At 47.1% G+C, this 19,908-nt stretch overlaps 5 protein-coding genes across 5 annotated transcripts; 2 read left to right on the forward strand and 3 right to left on the reverse strand.

Annotated features, from left to right (window-relative positions):
• Positions 1-501: 501 nt before the first annotated feature.
• Positions 502-2,460, reverse strand: mirB (MFS siderochrome iron transporter MirB; the record flags this gene model as incomplete). Its single annotated transcript, XM_026758692.1, has 4 exons — positions 502-1,433; positions 1,489-1,834; positions 1,893-2,163; positions 2,219-2,460. The coding sequence occupies 4 exons, from the start codon at positions 2,458-2,460 to the stop codon at positions 502-504; spliced, it is 1,791 nt and encodes a 596-aa protein (XP_026612801.1).
• Positions 2,461-8,014: 5,554 nt separating this feature from the next.
• Positions 8,015-11,031, reverse strand: CDV56_105669 (uncharacterized protein; the record flags this gene model as incomplete). Its single annotated transcript, XM_026759288.1, has 4 exons — positions 8,015-8,561; positions 9,734-10,387; positions 10,438-10,515; positions 10,562-11,031. The coding sequence occupies 4 exons, from the start codon at positions 11,029-11,031 to the stop codon at positions 8,015-8,017; spliced, it is 1,749 nt and encodes a 582-aa protein (XP_026612802.1).
• Positions 11,032-11,544: 513 nt separating this feature from the next.
• Positions 11,545-15,442, reverse strand: CDV56_105917 (peroxidase/cytochrome P450 family protein; the record flags this gene model as incomplete). Its single annotated transcript, XM_026759536.1, has 16 exons — positions 11,545-11,576; positions 11,623-12,020; positions 12,067-12,191; positions 12,239-12,650; positions 12,706-12,922; positions 12,970-13,244; positions 13,293-13,497; positions 13,545-13,580; positions 13,631-13,768; positions 13,814-13,990; positions 14,040-14,311; positions 14,359-14,707; positions 14,755-14,841; positions 14,888-14,996; positions 15,045-15,209; positions 15,257-15,442. 16 exons carry the CDS (start codon positions 15,440-15,442, stop codon positions 11,545-11,547), a joined length of 3,183 nt encoding a protein of 1,060 aa, XP_026612803.1.
• Positions 15,443-17,086: 1,644 nt separating this feature from the next.
• CDV56_106280 (uncharacterized protein) lies at positions 17,087-17,751 on the forward strand (the record flags this gene model as incomplete). The annotated part of the gene is made up of 2 exons (XM_026759899.1): positions 17,087-17,410; positions 17,554-17,751. The coding sequence occupies 2 exons, from the start codon at positions 17,087-17,089 to the stop codon at positions 17,749-17,751; spliced, it is 522 nt and encodes a 173-aa protein (XP_026612804.1).
• Positions 17,752-18,839: 1,088 nt separating this feature from the next.
• On the forward strand, positions 18,840-19,619 carry CDV56_106388 (SDR family NAD(P)-dependent oxidoreductase; the record flags this gene model as incomplete). The annotated part of the gene is made up of 1 exon (XM_026760007.1): positions 18,840-19,619. One exon carries the CDS (start codon positions 18,840-18,842, stop codon positions 19,617-19,619), a length of 780 nt encoding a protein of 259 aa, XP_026612805.1.
• Positions 19,620-19,908: the final 289 nt, after the last annotated feature.

Below are 19,908 nucleotides of genomic sequence, written 5' to 3' on the forward strand. Positions count from 1 at the left end.
TTACGGTCATATCGGTCATGTTCTCAAAACATGGTGATTGAACATTAGATGCTGAGGTTAGGCGGCTGTGCCAGGTTTCTACTGAGTTATGAAAGTTGCCATCTCCCTGTTTTCTATCTGTTATTCCCCGGGATATTATAGTAGGACTTCAGTCTGGGAATGCTTGATATTTGTGGATTCATTACTAGTATCATTATAGTTAAGAAAATTTGTGCTGTTTTCATTCCAGCTTTTTGTGGCCTTGTCATTGCCAGATATCTTACTATGCTGATTGAATGGTATAAGTGGGTTTACTGCTTCGGAATATAAGGTCATTATTAAAAGGTAATCATTACTAGACAGCCGGAGTGGCCAACAAATCCATATTCATTTCTGAATAGGATAAGGATGATGGTAACCAGAATACAAATGAAACGCGACTCGATCATCGGGACAGGCGAGGTGATCTGAAGGATGACTGAACCAGCGATTTGCCGAGGCGCAAAATCCAAAAAGTCTTCGTTACAGCACATTACCCTTGGTCTGGGTCATGTTTTTCACGTTCAGGTTTCTCATCATGCCAACCCAAATGAAGCCCAGAACCATGAATGCGGTACCAGCAATCAGCATCCTTGCTTGGGCATAACCGTATGCCTCCACAATGGCGGTCCGTGTAGCACTTCCAACTGGGTAGCTGAGCTGGGTGGGCAGCGATCTGTAGATCAGGGCCAAGTCGGGCACGGCGGACGCGGGTAAGTTTCTCTCAAGTCTCGAAAGAAAAGTCTTGGTCCAGATAGCTCCACAGATGGCGCTGCCAATAGAGCCGCCGATGCTGCCCATAACAAACAGCAAAGCGAGCACGGCGGCAACGTGTTGGTGGTCAACAGAGGCAAGGACCGCCAGTTGCACGCAGAGAATGAAGACGCTTCCGGCGACAGAGAAGAAAACCTCGCACATCACAATGTACCCAATGTATCCGCCTGGTTGACGGAAGTGAATCATCAGACCAAGGCCGAGGATATAGAGCGGGACGCAGATCCAAAGGATCCACTTGAATCGACCCGTCCAGCGGATCAGCCACCCAGCGAGGAACAGGAAGACAAAGGAGACCACACTGAAAGTGTTGCTCACATATCCAGCCGTGGCGACGTCCAATTCGTACACAACTTGCAAGAAAGACGGGAGATAGCTGGCATAGCAGAAGTACGAAACCTGGTATGTCATATCCAGCAGACATGCGCCCAGCACGGTCCGGTCAGTGAGGAATTTATAGTTCAGAAATGGCACGGGCGCCACAAAGATTTCGTAGAAGCCGAAAGCGATGATGAGCACCAGACCGAGTGTAATCATCGCAATGATATAGCCGGTCTGATAACCATGGGGCGCCATAGCCGCCAACGTAAAGGGGAGAAGGAATATGACAAAGCCGCCAGCGAACAGAACAACTCCGGGCACTGGTGGGTTCATAAGATGAGGAACTTCGTGGCAACGGCTCTTATTGTTACTTACGATCGAATTCCACAATGGCCCACCAAATCGTCTTCGGGGTGATACTCCAACTCTTCGTCTCCTTGACGAGAATACCCTTTTTCTCGGCTTGGCGTAGGTGATAAGCCAAAATCGCGTAGATTGGCAGAGCAACAGCCGGCAAGATAATTGCCCACATGCCATAGCCCCATCGCCAAGTGGAATTGGCAAGGAGATCCGACGCAGCCTTGGAACCAGCGAACGCGGAGATTAAAGCAGGGGACGAGGTGAAAGCAAATGCCAGACCTCGGTTTCGTAGATTCGTCACATCGGTTGCAAGGACATCCCAGGTGTAGGAAAGACCACCAAAACCGACCGTGTAGAATACCTAGAGCCGGTTTAGCCGTTAGGCAGTTCTGATGAGGAGGTCGTTGATCATATCTTGCCTGTCCAGCACAGTAGGTGGGGAGATTCTGGGATGAAGCCAGAAGAATCAAACCCAGAATACAGATGAAAGTCATCAGAAGGAAGCCCTCTGCACGGCCCCAAAGATCTAGCGCCTTGGCCATAGGAATGTACACTGAACCTCCCATAACAGATGCCACGATGGTGATGACGGTCAACAGCGAGTGGCCTTGAAAAGAACTCGTGGCATAAGCACTCAAGCTTGTAACGATGGAGGCTCTGAAATCGTTGACCAGCGTGAGGAACCAAATGCTATTAGATAAAAGCCATGTTAGTCGGTACATGCAGCAAGGGCAGTGAAACATACAGTACTAAAACTGCGAACGCCGTACCCCTCGTCCAGGCCAGGGTCACAGCCTCTATCTTTTTGACACCAGACTGGGCATCGTCACTCGGCTTCGCCTCCTCATTGCCGGTCACTTCATTGACGGGCACATGAGCAGCCTCCTTGTCGTCGGCTCTGGTCTGCAAAACATTTGGGTCATCGACTGAAGTGCCCTCAGTCTCGTGGGCAGACTTTTCACCAACAATCGAGTGGAATCTTTTCATGATTGGCATTGTTGCTTACCCCCTGCATGGGAACGGAAGATTGATAAGAAGCGAGCACTGCATGTTAAATACCGGCTTCTGGCAGAGCGGATTTAAACTCTTTACGTAAGTCCAGTGCCCGTCTTGTTTTTTTTTTCCGGTCACAAGGCGAGAACGGAGGAAAGAAAAGAAGAGAATGTCGGCCCTTGGGCAACCGATGCCACAGACAGAAAGTTCCCACACCTGGCTGGTGATACCGCATGATACAGGTTGCCCAGTCGCCTAGCGGCCCACGCTTGTACGGGCCTAACAGGGATGAATCGACCGGGGTATGGCCTCGTTCTCACCAATAGCACAAAGAAATCAAACATGCCCGACAATCCACAACAAATGCTTTCAATTACAGACACATCACATGCTATTTAGGTCTGTTTGGTACTACTCTGTCCTCGTTTCCGTTAGTTGGCGCCAGTTGGGACCCCATTGCGAAGGGATTGAACTGCGGCTGCATGTCCAAGATCAAATCATCCCGGCTTTAACGCCATGGCCCGGATAGCGCCACAGATATCTAGGCCCAGACAGGTTGATCTAGACTTCCATGAAACAGAGAGGCATTTTCGTATTCTCAAGAAATGAAGGTCTTCATCGTGTCCAGGATTGGCCGCCCAGCTATGGGCGTACTACATGCCCATGGCCAATTTAATATGTGCAATAATTATCGGCATGATCGTAAAGTCCATATACTGCTATGTAGATTGGCGCTATGTGATACACTTATTTAAGATACCTAGCTTTGACAGTGGGGAAGCTGGCCTCAATCAGCCATCACGCACGGGGTCGGGCAAAAGTCTGGACAATATCAATCAGATAAGATAAATGCGCACTTGCCGGTAATCTCCGAGTCTTGGCATTCCTGCGGGGGCCACCACCCGCTGCTAGAGTTCTTGCAATTGAACCATCCCAGTCTCTTGCTGTAAATATCACATCTAAGGTAGTCTATCCCGCCCACATGGGTGGTGGATCGGGGTCAACCCAGATCCACCCATCCTGCGGATTGGGTGTATTGCATATTGGCCAGTCTAGTTGGAGCCTTGGAGGAAGGCATTCTCATAGAGGATAAGGTCTGCATGGACCTTGTCCACTTGATATTATAGATCTAGTGAAGAAATATATCTAGACGAATTATATTCTATATCATATGAATCTGCAAAGCCTCAGCCCTGCCTAGTATTATTATAGCAAGTATTGATGGTAATAATATCCTTAATTTCTAGACATTAAAAGCAGAGGCTCACGGGGAAAAGGTGACTCATGGTCATTAATTAGACTAGGTAGAATGTGAAACACAGTCTCCTACCAAACGCCGCTGTTCTATGACATATAAGAAAATATTAACACCGTTCTATGTGTGATCTTGGAACATATAGCAACCTCAGAGGTTATTGCATGGAGAGGCGTACCTTCTAGAATAGGTATCTACTTGGTAAGATGAGCTCTGTGTACCACTAGCATCTCTTAGTCCTCGGGTTTCGGTCCATGTTGAGTACCTCCGTTGTTTGCCTGAGAATACTCCATTGCGAACGTTCCACTGGCTTTGTTCAAGGTGGTTACATGCTTTGTATAATATCATATGAACAATATGCTGAGAAATGGTGTCGCTTCTTAGCTTTGCGGGTCCTTATGCCGGGTGCCTGTGTCTGGTTCACCCAGTACAGTTCAATTAGGAGTCCTTTTGCATAATAAAGCAGCCCTGTCTTTGAGATACCTAATTGACTTCGAGAAAGGCTGTTTAAAATAAGTATGCTTCTGATTTTCCTTTTGTTCCTTAGGAGATTGAACAGCACTATGCTCTGTCTGATGAGTTAGAGAACCGTTAATTGATCTGTGACTTTATAAACTGTTACTATTCATTCAACCATATTCCACCAATTGAGTGTCACATACGATGATGGTGATATTGTTCCATCCAACGGCCTTGCAATACTTGGTGGTTCATATGAACTTCGTCGGGGTCGTTGGTGGCCCGCACGAGTTATGTCTGTTATGTCTGCTAATGACCGAATGAAGGGTAAAAGTGCATCTTCAGCAAGCATTTCGTATGCATAGTGAAGGACTGGCTCCAATAAGATCGGTGGAGGGCAAGAAACACCAGGCGTGCTTTCCACTAATGTGTCTCGCATCCAACCTGGTATGTTGATTTCACGAGGAGCATTGCGAACAATATATGTGTCTTTTAAATGTTGCCATTCCCTAAAGACATACGAATCCCCCCGTGCAGGTGTGTCTCGGCCTAACACACTGAAACGTGCTAGTGATAAGTTGTAACTCTCACGGTAGTGTTTCACCTCTGAGATGAACTCGAGTGTTTCGAGACAATGGTTCCTAGCGAGAAAATCCACAAAAGCCTCGAAGGTATAGGGGTGTTCACTTGAGTGGGATAGGATATCATTGAGAGTAGTCCTGAAATAGCATATCAGCGTTATGTAGTGATCTTTGTTTCATAAGGCTGCTCAAGGTGACAGCGAACTTACATTAGGAAGAATCTTTAAAAGTTATCATCGCCAGTCTTCAAGTGTTGTCATCATAGGAATGATCATATCTGATGGAGATTTTCACAGTACAGCAACTTCATGATTACTGGGAAAGATATGCATTTTTATTAATATCACTGGAAACCAATTACTAAAAGCTACGAGCTCATGGCAACCCATCATGACATGATAAAAGGTCTTGTGATATTATTCCCTATTAACTCTTGATCTAGGCCCTGACCGTCTTTGAGTTTCTATGGTTATAGGGAAATGAACAAGAAGGGTCAGTCCACATATATGATTGGATGGCTATCATTTCCATAATTTCAGATGCAGTGATTTCTAATCATTAATACTATTGATTACATAGATTTAGACATAGATTGTGGCAATAGTGAACGAAGAGAGTGCATAATCGCCCCCTATGCATTACAGGGAGATCCTCAGATCACAGCGTGCTTAGGCCATTATCACCTCACCCCACTAGAGTCTGTTTGCATCCTCCACTATGTATCTGCATCCATGGCCTCCAATATCCTAGTCTCATACTATGCTATAATGTACTATTTTATAGTACTCTCACTATGATTTGGCTTTACCGATGTATTTCTATGTTAGGCTCTTACTCAGAATATGGTAGATTCAAACATAGATATAGCCTTAACAAGTACTCCGAACATTCTAGAAAATAAGGAAGTTTGACTTAGCACTATACAACTAGAGAGAATCGAGGAAGCCTTGGAAATAGAATGCAGATTACCGGCTTGAGGTACCCCAGCTTTCTTGAAAGTCGAGATGTTGATACTGTGTGACATGAATTTATGTCAGGTACGACTTTTCGATCGTCTGATCAAGCAATCAGGTGATATTTGCTCAATTTTGGGGATCATATGATTAACACCTCCTAACAATGAGTATCAACGTCATGACATTGTTACATCCAGGCAAACGATTTGCCCAATAGTTAAACAATTTGAACTTCATATCTAGTTCAGCTTCCCCATTTTCAAGGCTGAAAACACTTGCTACCTACCTCGTACGAAAACAGCCTTAATTTCTCTCCGCAGACCACTGCCCTGCCTACTCTTATCAATTTCATAGTCAAGGATAGTGTATTCTGCAAAATCACTTTAAGGATGACCACTCCACGAATTGAGCACTATACAACAGACGTTCACGCCCACTGGGAAGGGAGTCATGCTAAGGATTGGGCTGATGTCGATCTACTTGGATACGAGACCGCCACTGATAGGATGTATCGGGAGTTATGTGAACATCCAGATGCTGCGCTGGTCCAAGTTGGCCATAGATCGAGACTGATCAATGATCATGGCTTTGACTATCGGTTCAACGGGAAATTCACAAGCCAGCAGACCAGACCAGAGCGCAGTCACCATGAATATAACCATTCTGGGAAGTTAATGAAATGGGAAGGCGATCGTTGGTATAAGTATGACTTCGAAGTGGAAGTGAAAGATCATGCGAGATCTCAATGACGCGGCGGAATTGGGCTCTGATTAAGGCTTTTACTTCAAAAGTGCCTCCCCTATGATCCGCCTGGACATCGTCATAAAAAGTAGGAGATCGTCAGAAACCCAGTTCCTTCTTGATCTATGTCAGCAGGTTGCACGGCTGTCAATGAAGATCTCTGCTAGGCTGCCTTTATTCAGCAGCTAAGTTCAGTTTATATTGCAATAATATAACATCTTCATACTTAATCCAGAAACATACAATGTAAATGCCTTATCCCATGACGTCTTATAATACCAGGCCCTTTAGTGAGTGGCAAGATTGGCTCAAGATGGTAGTCCCGTCTGCTTCAAGCCTCAGTATGGCTCTTGCCACTATAGCGCGGAAAGCTCGCCACCCAGGGCGGCATGCCTAAAGCTTATTACAGCCGGTATAGTTTTGGATCGTTTATTTGCCTTCTTCAATTCTGTTGTCAACTACAACGCTTCGTTGCCCAGCGCAAGACAGAAAACTCGAGATTCTGAACATCTGATCTCTCCCAGCGAGGAAACTCATACCCTCTGACAAAGATATAAAAGCTTTGCCATATTGTCTGCTGACAGAGTCAAGCCGTCTGTTCTTAACCTTTGGCTTGCAGTGGAGAGGCCTCAAATCTTGTGGTACAATGCTCTTCCCTGAGCCTCAGTTTTGGTGTACCTTCTGTAATCAAAACTCACCTGAGAAGCAACCACAGCCTGATGATGTATTCCAGTCTGAAATGAAGCAGTTTAAGGAAGTTGGGAGTCAAATAAACCCCATATTTCTGTTGAACGAACATAGTTGCCACAAACAGGATGCAGAACTTCCAGAAGTCGATTCTTACCAACTTTTCCTCTCAGATGTTGTTGGCTGCGATTTGTTTGACCAGATCAGAGACTTCATCTCACCTATCACTACTTCCTCTCCTGTCAATGGGGAAGGTGATCCTGGTCGGTTGTTTGTCCATACTAGTTCTGACCGTCCTCAAAAACCGAAAAGTTCGAGTGCCCCTGGCAGATTGCAAGGCTCTCCTAAAATATCATCCGACACGCCACTTCTTCATGGAAATTTGACAGAGTGGACACGGCTTACAACAGATTCAGCTCAAAATACACCTCGAACGTCAGGGGCAGTGCCAAAGTTCCTGTTAACCAATAAATCCCACAGCCGAAATGATAGCATGATCGTTCAACCTCAACCTCTAAGACCAAGGAAACTAGGTCTTGATATACTGCTTCCTAGTGAAAACCTTACAAACTCTGACGCGAAAGGGAAAGAACAAACTAATGCAAAGGCTGAAGAGCCTCAGCATTCAGAAGAATGCACATGAATGGTTGATAATAAGTTGCACAGGATTCCTATAGGGTGCGTTGTGTTAGAGAACACATTTGATAATTTCATAGGGTCTTAAGATCTATAACCCTATTTTAAGACCCTACTAAATATATACACAGCATATTCTGAGACCTTATTAAACTTTACTCTTCCCACTTGACATGACCCAGACTTTACAACTCCCGACCCCATTATCTAAAAGCATTTTTCGGCCGCCGACATCACGAGCCAACCGCTTGGTTTAGGGCGTTGACGCGGTAGCTCTCACTACGCTCCATCAGCTGCGCGTGTGTGCCTTGACCAACGCAGCGCCCATTCTCAATCAAGAAGATCACATCCGCCTTGCGGATAGTGTATAGCCGATGCGCAATGGCAATGATGGTCATATGTTTTGCAGCTTTCTCAAGACCATCCTGAAGCAAGCGCTCGGATTCCGCATCTAGAGCACTTGTCGACTTATCCAGAAGCAGGAGCTTGGGCTTATGAACAAGCGCACGCGTAATTGCTAGCCGCTGCTTCTGTCCTCCTGAAAGCCGATCGCCGTTTGGCCCGCAGATTGTGTCATATCCATCCGGTCGACGGACGCCGGGGTAGTGGCGAATATCGCCGGCCATGAGGATAAATGTATCTTCGTCGGAGCCCGAACCTGACATAATACTCAAGATAACACGGGCCAGAGCGGCAATGTGGCTGACTCTGTGGCCTGGGGCGTCGAGGAGATAAGGACCGCCATCTTCAAAGTAATCAATCGCTTTGAGCCGCCGATTTCTATGGTTGACTGGGAGTTGAATTGAAGTTCGTGGACGGTGCGGTCTTCCCAGTCTTTCTGTATTAAAGAGGAGTTGGATTCTCCGGCCATCCAGGGAAATAGCTTTTGCGGAATCCTTGCCCTACGATGATCTTTGTTGATTTAGGAAATGACGTGAAATCTCCTAGATTGATCGAAGTGATGATGGCTGAATGGGATGCCTTCAATCTCGTTAAGCGAGACAGTGTTGTCCTGCAGGATTTCAGAGATATTCTTCTCAACAGTCAGTTTCCAGCCTGACTCGCTGAGGAAGTCCTGGACGGCAGGTGGAAGAGTATCATAGTTCGGCCGTAGAACGAGGTCAAAGAGAAGTTTGCGACTGGTGCCGGGATGTTTCATTAAAAAGGAGAATGACGGGAGATCCAGATACTGGTGCTGCTTCAGACTGGGACTCAGTAGATACATTCACGTGGTGCTGCTTGAGTCAGTGCATGATGAACCGGATGATATCAAATACCTGTCAAAATAATGGAGATATCGACCGTCTGTCCTGTTGAATTTGTGGATTGGGAGCCTCGATGGGCTCGATCAGGTGTTTGCTGTCTGTTGTCTTCTTTATTACCAAGCTGTGACTGTAGCAATAGTTCAAAGAATCGATTTAAAAGTCCTCTGCCGTCCTGCATATAGTTGCGGGATCGATGGGCCAAAGAAACCGAACGTACGCTTCTTACGGCAACTTTGGAAGTAAGGTGGGGGAATAATGACTTTTGTATTAAGGAACTATCATGTACGAAATCAACGCATCTTATTAAACCATATAAGATGTACTCGTCCAGCTAATAACGAAATCAGCTTTCATGGGAACAATCGCCTCCGTCCAAATAGTCGCTCAAATGGGTAATGTATCTGGTCTGCTCACAGATATGATCGAATATCACAATAAAGCCAGATGACGGGTCCGTGGCATCAATAAACAGTTTGTTGTCTCGAATCTCAACTCTAAGGCAATGGTACCCGGATGGGAATGCATCCCTGTGTAGGCAGAAACGTGCAACACCTGTGGTATCGCTCACTAATATCCAGAAAGCCTTGCTGCCGTAATGCTTCTTCATCTTCAATCTCGTTGCTGTTGGCGAGATAGGATATGGTTTTGTTCCAATCCGGTCTATCATATTGGGGAACATGAACTCACATAGCATCCGGTTCCTCCGGACTCTCCCCATTCTTGTACTTGTACAGCCTGGACAGTTCCCTGATTCGCATCGAGACAGTCTTCCCCGGTCCACCGACAGGCAGCATGTTGACCATACTTTCCATAAAGGCACTCTCCTCCCCGAACATCGGATCCAAATAGTGCATATTGAACAAATGCCCCGATCCCTCTCGGATAAAGACCGTCCCAGAAAACACACTCGCGTTTGAATATGCGCCTGTAGGCGACGTGAACTGCAACACGCCAATATTTGCCACGAAGTCCTTGATGTTGGCGTAGTGTTCAATATACCGGATGGCTCTTTCTCCTTGAATCTGTCGACGGGGGATCTTGCCTTCCGGATCGTTGTCTGGCTGCTCGTGCAGAGGAGGATTGCGGAACTGCCTCGCTGCGTTGCCGAAGGTATATAGCTCTAGTTTCTGCATTTGATGTTCGCTGAGCTCGCCATACAGCCAGTCGATGATCGAGGACGCTTCAATCCCGCCTTGCGAGTGGACGATGAGGACAACCTTCTTCGTGCTGGATGCGGCGAGTGCCGAACGAAGCTGGGCTCGTCCTTGTCGGATGTCAGCCGTTTTGTAGTCGAGGTCGCGCTGGATGAGGCATTCGACGAGATCCAGGATAACACCTTTGCTGTAACTGGTATTAGTGATGCATGTCAATAGTCCAGGTGGTGTACACACGTCGGGTTGTGGATGCCCACGATTTGCCGGCCAAAGGTGTCTGCCAGCGCGGTCAGGTTCGACTGGTGCCAGTGCTTCCTATATCAATCAGTAAGGCACTTTGCTTGCTGGATAGCAATCATACCCGGTGGCTATTCCATTGATGAAAAACCACGGCTCGGTTGCATCGTTGACTGGGTCCCTCGTTCTCGGAATGCCGATTAGGGACCTCCCTGTCTGGGGCCCATTCAGAAGTCTGACAATCACCATAGTAAAGAAGGTAAAGGCTACCCAAAATACCACATGAACACCCGTGGGGAATATCCAAAAGGTGGCCAGAGCAACTGGGAAGGATATAAGCAGGAACACCTGGCTGAGAATAAGGATAACATGTAGAGAGACATCACTTAGATTGCGGAAAGTTGGATAGAGCTCATCCAGTGGTCCGGAACGCAATGGCAAGACAGGTAAGAAGATAGAGGGCAGCAGTCTGGCTAGAAGGAAAACGGAGGAGACATCCTCCCATAGTAAGCGGAAAGGGTGAGTGTCTATGTCGGAGGGGATGTCAAGGAAGGGGTTGCCCCGGACAGGTATATTTGGGTTGAAGGATGCCATTTCCAGAGGATGTTAATGTGGCTGGCTACAACTCCTTTACTTACCTTAGGGATGCCAACTAGGAAAAGGTGAATCTTCATAAGTTCTTCTTGACCGTTGTCTGGTCATAATTACGAAATGGTGACCAGCACAATTTCCTCTTGCCTGTAACCATGTCACCTTGCAAACCTACTGCGGCAAGCCATTGGGAGAAAACGGAAAAAGCAAAAAATAAATAATTTTAAGTATGTCCACCCATGGAATTACGGTTTGGAGGTTCCCTGTATATGAATTCGGGATTTACCCTTCATAAGTATTTTAGATATAGGCTAGGATGATGATAAGTACCAAATATTTCATATAAGCATATTAGATAAGTTCTAGGCATATTCCTAAGGGAAGAGAAATCGAAATCTGAAAACAGTCCAAATATTAAGGTAGGGGTCCTTATTGCCAGCAGAAAACACACAGAAACACATTTCTCCTAAGGCCATTTTCCTTTTCCTCAGTTTTCTCCCAATGGCTTGCCGTAACCTACTTGAAGGAATCAAACATCACTTTCATATCTATTTCAGTCAGCATGTATCACGGGAAAGCAAGAAAATGACTTACTCTGAGGAAACGGCGTCCAGTCAGATCCATCTTCGTGCAAGTACAGCTTAAACGCATCATTCACCATCTTGCTCTTCATCTCTCCGGCAGGTCCAGGAGCTCGACGGATATTTTCGAGCCGACCCAGGACACGCAAGAGAGCGGCGCCGGCTGTGGTGACAATTGCCCTTCCCAGACACGCGTGTGGACCCCAGCCATGGTGGATATAGGCATCCGCCGGACGGTTGAGTCGGATCTGCTCGGGGTCCGGAAACTTAAGCGGATCACGACCAGCAGTAATAAAGTCTGCAAATATGGTATCTCCTTTTTGGACGGTTGTGGAGGCCTTTCCGTCCTGGATTGTGGCTTCGTCGACTGCTGTCCGGAGGACACCAAAAGCCGGAGTAGACAGGCGGAAACTTTACAGATCAGCGCAATTTTAGGAACCGGGTTTAGAGATCGTACCCCTCGAGAGCGTATTTCTTCAATTTTTCAAACGCTCCAGGATCATCAGAGCGTGCCAGTTCTTGGATAGCAGGCCAGTGCGAGGCGTACTGCTCCGATAGATAGAGGTCGAGCATTTGTGCCCACTGCATTGTCAGTAGGCCACCATTTAACTTGGTTGGTCAAGACTTACACCCTGCGCTTGAGTCGCGCACGCTGCCGCTGCGGTTGGAATAATGGTCCACACGACCTCATCGACACTCTTGCCCCCTCTCAGTAGCCGCTTCACAAGCTGCGGGCCGTAGCTCGCTGTCCCGGCCTCGCTCATCCCAAGCGCCTGCATGAAACGACTGATGGCATTATCCTTTGTGCTGGAGACTGACTTGGCCATGATAGCGCCCATCCGCTGCGCCTCCCTTGCCGCTGCGACCCTATTCCGGAGAGACTCGGTCGGCTCAAGATCTAGGAAGACGTAGCCGAACAACAAGGCAAGGGAATCGGAGAGCTCCCCGGGTGTATACGCGTCAGGTGAAGGGCTATTGAGGTCCTTGAGCGGGATGCTGAAGAACTGCGAGCAGAAATATGCGTGTGCTAGATTTCCGACACTACATTGGTGAGCATCTTCCTCTGTACGATGACGATTGCATAAGATGAACTTACTCTCGGACGATGTCAACATGATAGCAGTCCCCAAGCTTGAGGCTTTTGTCACGAAGCAGGTCTAACGTGATGGACTCGTAAAGCTTTCGCACTTCCTGGAGTATAGTCTTTGGTTCATAGAGACACTCGTTGACGAATCGCCTCTGTTCTGCATTCGCCGCGGAATCCCCACTGAGCATGTAGTCATGCCGGGTAACCTGGAATGTATGTGTTCCCCCTATCGTATGTCAGTCAACCACATTGAAACTGTATGCATAGACATACAAGGAACATGGAACCGCTTCTGGTCCTCCAAAAGCTTCGTCACACCTTTCCACGTTGTGACCGGCACAGGTGGCGCGGTGTATGACGGTCGATCGAAATTCAGGTCCTTGAATTTCATATATTTATCCATAATCTCGCGACTCTTCTCTGGTGTCACGAATGGATATAGCGCATAGACGCTGTTTGGCTGGTACCATCCGGGGAAGGCTCTCATCAGCAGTTTGTACATGACACCCCCGCCGGCAACGTCAAAGTCAGATCGCACGGCATTGAAGCTGTTCAAGTTATTAGCCAAGAGACGTTGAATGAGATTCACAACTCACCCGAAATTGGTCAGGTTGGCTGGACTATAGTCAACTGTGTAGAAACGATCTCCGCGAACGAGAGCAACCGCATCAGACAGAATAGCTGCAGAGATGGTGAACCCAGGACACAACCCAGAGCCCGGATAGAAGGGTTTTTTGGCTTCTTCTGCCTGTACGCCAACATATAGCTCTATGTTATCGGGGTGGCCGTATAGCGCTTCCACTACGATCCTTTAGCACTATCCTGATGGTTGTTCGGCGATAACTTACATGCTTCCGCAATTGCTGGATCCGAATTAACCTCCACTATAACCACTTAGCTTGCCTACAATCACAAATGCAAGCACTGCACTCACTGAAAGTTGAATGTGGCTTCAATTTGAAGAACAGTCTGAACTCATTCAGAGTAGCCAGCTCCCATTGCCGTCCCTGTTCAATCCCGAGCATTTCAATGGCCTTCATTGCCTTGGGGATGTTTCTGGCGCCGAATGCCCCTGGAAACGTCAATCCTATACTAAACCAACGATAGCTGCACTTACCAGCGACGTTATCGCACCCTTCTGACAGGAGACGAACAAGCTCACTGTCAGCGAAGCGTCCATCATGATCCTGCTGCCGTTTCAACCCTCCAAAGGTCCACGTTGGAGGTTCGCCTGGTGCATTGTCCTGGAAGTATTTTCGCAATCCTTCGAGGAATTGATTCACGGATAATGTGCCTAGACATCACTTGTCAATCAATCTCACGCACCATATCGGAGTACATACTGCCATCGACCTTCGATCCGAATACCGTTTGGCAAAGGCTGTTCACCCAGGCTTCATCCCGATTGCTGATGGCCGCGTGCCAGCGGTATATCATGTTGAACTCGGCACTGACTTGATTGCCGATTCCGCGAGGGACGCCTCCTTCGTCGAAGATTTCCAGGCTCGTTCTGGGGTCGAGTGTCCAGTCTGAATCGGTAGGGTTCTCATTGAGGTTGAGGATTGTCCGGAGGTAGTCGTGTAGGATAATGTTGACATATAGGCCACATGTTATCCTTAATCGATCAGCGTTGGCTGGTCAATAAAAGCAAATTTAACATACAGTCTCCCCGTCTGGAACAGATCATTATCCCTTTTAGTCAGCGCGTCAGTGTACCGTGGATCATCCTGCTTCATCCCAGTAGGCAAACTAAATCTTCCCGCTTCGTTAATGTAAGCCAGTTCCCCCACGATCCAATTGTGGAATCGATTGAATGCGACCATCAATGCGCAAACACCCGGCGGTTGCGAGAGGAGTCGTTTTTCCGCAAATGTGTCGGGGTGAAGCAGACCGTTGGCGAATGTCCTCACCTGGTTTTGCTGATCTTGGTTATGGCCATACAGGGGACCCAGATCGAGGTAGGAAGAGTTCAATACTTTAGTGCCGTCGCGCTCGTCCGTGTGGAAGAGATCTATTACCCTATTAGAGGGATGTAGGGATGGGTGAAGATTGCCATACCGTGAATGATCACTGTCGCCAGATAGAACAGATTGCTCGATACCTTGCTGGGGTGTTCCTTTGCAGGACCGTCGCGTGCCAATAGGGCTAATTGCGTTAGTAAAGGGCTTGGAGGTTTATACGCCGATCATACTGTCAAATATAAGGGACGGGTCAGGAAGCACGGCAGGCCTCGGATGCTGAGGGGTGACAGTCCGGGCATAATGACTTCCGGAAGCCCCAAGATGGGGATACATGATATTCTAGATTGATCAGTTCTTCTGTTGGAAATTCAGGGTATAGATGTGTACGTTATAGCTCCCATCCGCGGTCCGATACTTGAATTGATCCCCGAGGTAAGACAATGGAGGATGCTGGAGGTTGCCCCACAGAGTGCTGACGAACCCATCTGTGATCTTCTTTCGCAAGGTAGATGTATTGGGCAAAGAGGTCGTGAGCTGAATAATATTTTCGATCTGTTTTTGTAAGTTTCTCTTTCTCAGTGACTCGAACGATAGCATACCAGGTACGTTCGGTCATCAATTAACCCTCCATTAAAGGCTGTCTGGCCGAGTTCATGGATGGTCCGCACGTCGGGGATGATTCGCCCCGCTTGGCTGAGAAGATCCTGATGGGCCTCGCTGAGGAACTTGCGGTGCTTGCCAGTTTGTCTGGCAGAAGTAGAATTGGTTTCCATAGAGGGCGCCATAGGGAGATGTTGACTCTGTGTCTGTAGGATATGCTACTATAGAAGGAGCAATTATCGAGTGTGCCTAGCAGGACATTGATTCTACTTGACCTGTACTAAGTAGCTGCTACAGAGCTGGTATCTGCTTTTCTCGCCGATCTTTATATGAAGTAGATTACTGTCTACTAGACATAAATGTATAATTATTCTGGAATTAAGTTCCAGCATGACGCGCACTTGTGTAATGCTGAATTTTTTCATTCATGGCTTTTGTTTTCGGCTGAGGAGCATAGCCTTGTATGTAACCTTTGATGAATAGATGTTCTAAGTATAATCTGCCAAGGTAAATTGGAAGATGTGTCTGTATAGATAGTTTAGGGGTGCTAGAAGGGCACCCTCCCTTGCTATCTGGGCAGTATCTGATTAAATAGGCACTTACTCCTGTTTCAGCCTTATTGCTGCAAGATGCACCTCATGTCATTGGGAACTATGATTGAGGATTTCATTGGCCGAGTGCAAATTTTCTTTTCTTTTTCTTTTCTTTGTGGCATAGGCCATTGTGTGATGTCTGTGGCGTTTTAAGTCATCTGCAAGCGGATTTCATCAGCAGCCTGGCGCTTAAGGTTTGAACTACCCGAGACATAAGGGTTCGAAGGGTTCTTTAGAGTTGTTCAATAATTCCACTTCTACAGTTCTATGTCAAAAGTTTCCGTAGCCCCCTAAAATCATTATACTAATTTTATGATTTAACATAACGTTTAAGCTGGAGAATCCACGGTTGGTGACATATAACTTGGTCTGGTCGTGGTTGAAAGAAAGGGAGTTAGGGTTAAAGAATGCACACTCCGCTGCCCTAGCAACCATCTTGATATTTCCATGTTCATGTTCCAGTGGTAGACACCGTTGGTGGGCTGAGGAAAGAGGGTATCATTAAAACTGTCCCAGCTATAATACCCGTCGGTGAAGAAGGCGATGCCCTCATCCGAGACAACAATATCATTCATGGAGTTAACCTGATGACCATAGAAATTATTCTGCACAACTTCTGTCTTTAATATTTTGGGGTCCATGTTCATAATGCTGCTTGGCGTGGTAATATTACCCTCTTATGCCTAATAAACAGATCCATTGAACAGGTAAGCTCCGTTAGCAATAGTGAGGGGTGGGTTGGGATAGACCTTACTATTGTTGGGAGATGCTGATCTGTAAGGTCCACCTTCTAAATATATGTGATAGCCTGCATAGAATGCCCTGCTTTTAGAGAGAAAAGTTATGCTATAAAGATAGCCTTTTCTTCTGGTACATAGACTATTCTGTTATGGATCTGGCGTTATATCTACAACAGAGCCAGGGGAAAGGTGAAGATCTCCTCTACTCATTGAGCCATTTCTTATTAAGGGGACCCAAGATGCCTAGCAACTAGTTCTGCACTGTTAGAAGATGCTTCCTCCCTAGAGCATTAGGTTATTAAACACCCACGTACCTTAAAAAATAAGGTATCATAGGCAATGAATGAGACGTTTCTAATCATGTCAAGGTCCTCTCTGATTTACAAGGGCCCAGGGTTAGGCAACAGGTTAGTGTCCCATATAGGAACAATGACATTTCGATTGAAGTTCTTGTAGGGGAAGACATTGTTAAACTCTTTCATGATATACACCACAGATGGCCCCACAACAAGATCCTTCTCAAGAGATTGGGTCACGTCACCCTTTTAGCGGCGCAGGATCGCACAATCCTCTAAACCCCCAGTTGCCTATACTGCTCCCTTCACTCCCGGTTCTGGACTACAGCCTATTATCTACGTTCCTAGAGCAGGCAGACTTCCAGGCAATCCAGATGAAGCGCAATGGGACTGCGTTCTTCTCCCAGGCAGGGATCTGGTTCATCATTGACCAGTCTGGGCTAGACACCGGTCAGATCTTGGTAGTCGACTTCAAACCTAATGAGGGAGTAGCGAACCTCACTCAGCTCCGGCTGTGGTATCTGGTGGAAATGGTCATATTATATCAAGGCTTGGGGTTGCCACTACGTGCCCTGATTAACAAAAATCAATTTCCCAAGGCGTACAACCAGCCATAAGTCAACCTATACACTTAGTCAATTGTCCTTTGCTGACTGTGTACACGTAGACTGAATATGGATCTGCCTCTGCTGGACCTCCTGGAAGTGACAAAGCAACGACGCGAATTCGATTGGGCAGACTGGGGGGTCGAGAGCTCTGGACACGCGAGATTGACCGGAATGCCCCTGGATATCCAGCGTTGGAGGCCCAGGGGCGTGAGTCGGCATTTGATCTGGTGAATCTCCGGTCAGTCTGCGAGGATTAGTACTATGCAACTTTCACTTTTAGCAAAAAGATATGAGATAAACTTGTCACAAGGATATGACAGCATAAGTATGCAGTGGTCGCTATTTAGTTAGTGTTAGGCATGGCTGCCCTATTCAGTCTCCCTAGGGTTAATTCAGGATTAATTTCGGTAGATGGTGTTTACTCCTCTAAATCTCGCGCATCTAAACTACTGTTAGATTAGTCAGCACTTGGATAGGCCTAGCATAAGTCCGCTTTAGATACAGGGCCCCTGACTTAGGATCAACACAAGACATCATGACAGACACATAAATCATTTATTTTTATCTAACGAATCTGACAACTACCTAGAACTCAGATTAGGTAATGTATATTACCCCTCTAGGCCCCTCCAGGAGCTATATATATAGCATCAGTAAGAAAATTCATATCACACTACCACTCCAGGCGATATCTAACTCTGTACTTGAAGCGCTGTACAATAATTTATACACCCTATTCCGCTATTAAGACCCCAGTATTACCAGCAGCCCCTATCAAACAAGAACTCACCTCACAGGCTCACAGTTAAGCATTGATGCATAGACCTTCTGCTCACTAGACAGTGACTATCATCAGTAGCATTGTCAGCTTGATCAAGGGATGATGCCAATAGTAATAAGTCACAATCCTCAACCCCCGAAATCTGCCAATGATCACCATTTCAAACAAAAGAAAGAGGATGAGGCTATATTTTCGAGCTGTATCCGCCTGACCTCAATTTTTGAGACATCATCCCATGGGTTGGGCGCCTTATGTGAACGATCATAAGCAATGAACCAGATCAAGAAAGATGACGTGGACAATCGGACTTAAAGCAGCAAAGTCCATGCAAGGCAATTTGTCAGCTGGAAATTTATGTCGAGAGTGGATTCCTAAGTGAAATATTTATTAATCAGGCTAGAAGTGATTTGGAATCAGAGATATACAGCCAAGCGAGTTGCATATATGACAAGCTAATGATCCACCTCTTATTTACTTGCTCATTTCCCTCCATATAGCATCTTGTTGGAGATCATTGACGCTTGGAATTCTTATCTTTGATATCAGCTACGACAATTACCCGAAATGGCCCGTGTTCTCATCACCGGCTCCGCTGATGGCCTGGGGCTTGAGGCCGCACGCCAACTAGTTGAGCGTGGCCATACTGTCTACCTCCATGCGCGCAACGAGAAACGCGCAGCTGATGCGAGAGCCGCCTGTCCTGGTGCTGCTGGCGTGCTGACCGCTGATTTATCCAACCTGGCTGAAACTCGCAGGCTAGCTGAGGAAGCCAACGCGATCGGCCAATTCGATGCCATCATCCTCAACGCAGGCATGATGTCCGGGCCGTTCCGCAAGACTCCAGACACCGGTATTCCCGCCATGGTGTTTGTCAACGTCGTTGCCCCGTATATCCTGTCCTGCTTATTGCGTCGTCCCAAGCGGCTGGTATTCATCTCCTCGCAGTTGCATCGCCAAGCCGACATGAGTGTTGAGGATATCTTCTGGTTGGAGCGCGGCGAAGCAAGCTTCCAGGATTTTGCAGCATACTGCGACTCAAAATTGCATGTTCTGCTTCTTGCGAACGCGGTGGCGAGACGGTTCAAGGATGCCTCTGTGGTCTCAGTACACCCAGGCTGGGTAGCTACCAAGCTCGGTGGCCCCGGTGCACCTGATAAACTGGAGGATGGTGTGGAAACTTATGTGATGCTGGCAGAGGGAGATTACGACCAAAGCCTGACAGCAAAGTACTTCGACCCCAAGAGAAAACTTGGAAGTCCGTTGCCGGTATCAGAAGATATCAACCTGCAGGAGAAGGTGGTCAAGGCTTGCGAGGATGTGACTGGTCTGAAACTTCCTGCTTAATGTACAGCAGACTTGACAGCCTCCCAACTGTACGAGAGCTAATTAGCCAAAATCCATCGAGTTGCGGCCTTTTTACTAGCAAAATTTAAACATTCTGCCATTGGGAAGTTCGTCAAGCTGTTAATTCATCAAGATTTTGGGTTCGGGTAAGATGAGTCGCCGACGGTCTTTCCCCATCGACAAGGCCAGTGCCGGTGGAGTAGATGGATGCGCTCTCCATGCCTTTACTGGGCAAAACTTCCGGCTTTGCATTCCGATGGAAGGTTCAGTATATACACCTCTATGACTG

This window comes from Aspergillus thermomutatus, assembly GCF_002237265.1.
Source record: "Aspergillus thermomutatus strain HMR AF 39 chromosome Unknown NODE_155, whole genome shotgun sequence".
Classification (NCBI taxonomy): Eukaryota; Fungi; Ascomycota; class Eurotiomycetes; order Eurotiales; family Aspergillaceae; genus Aspergillus; species Aspergillus thermomutatus.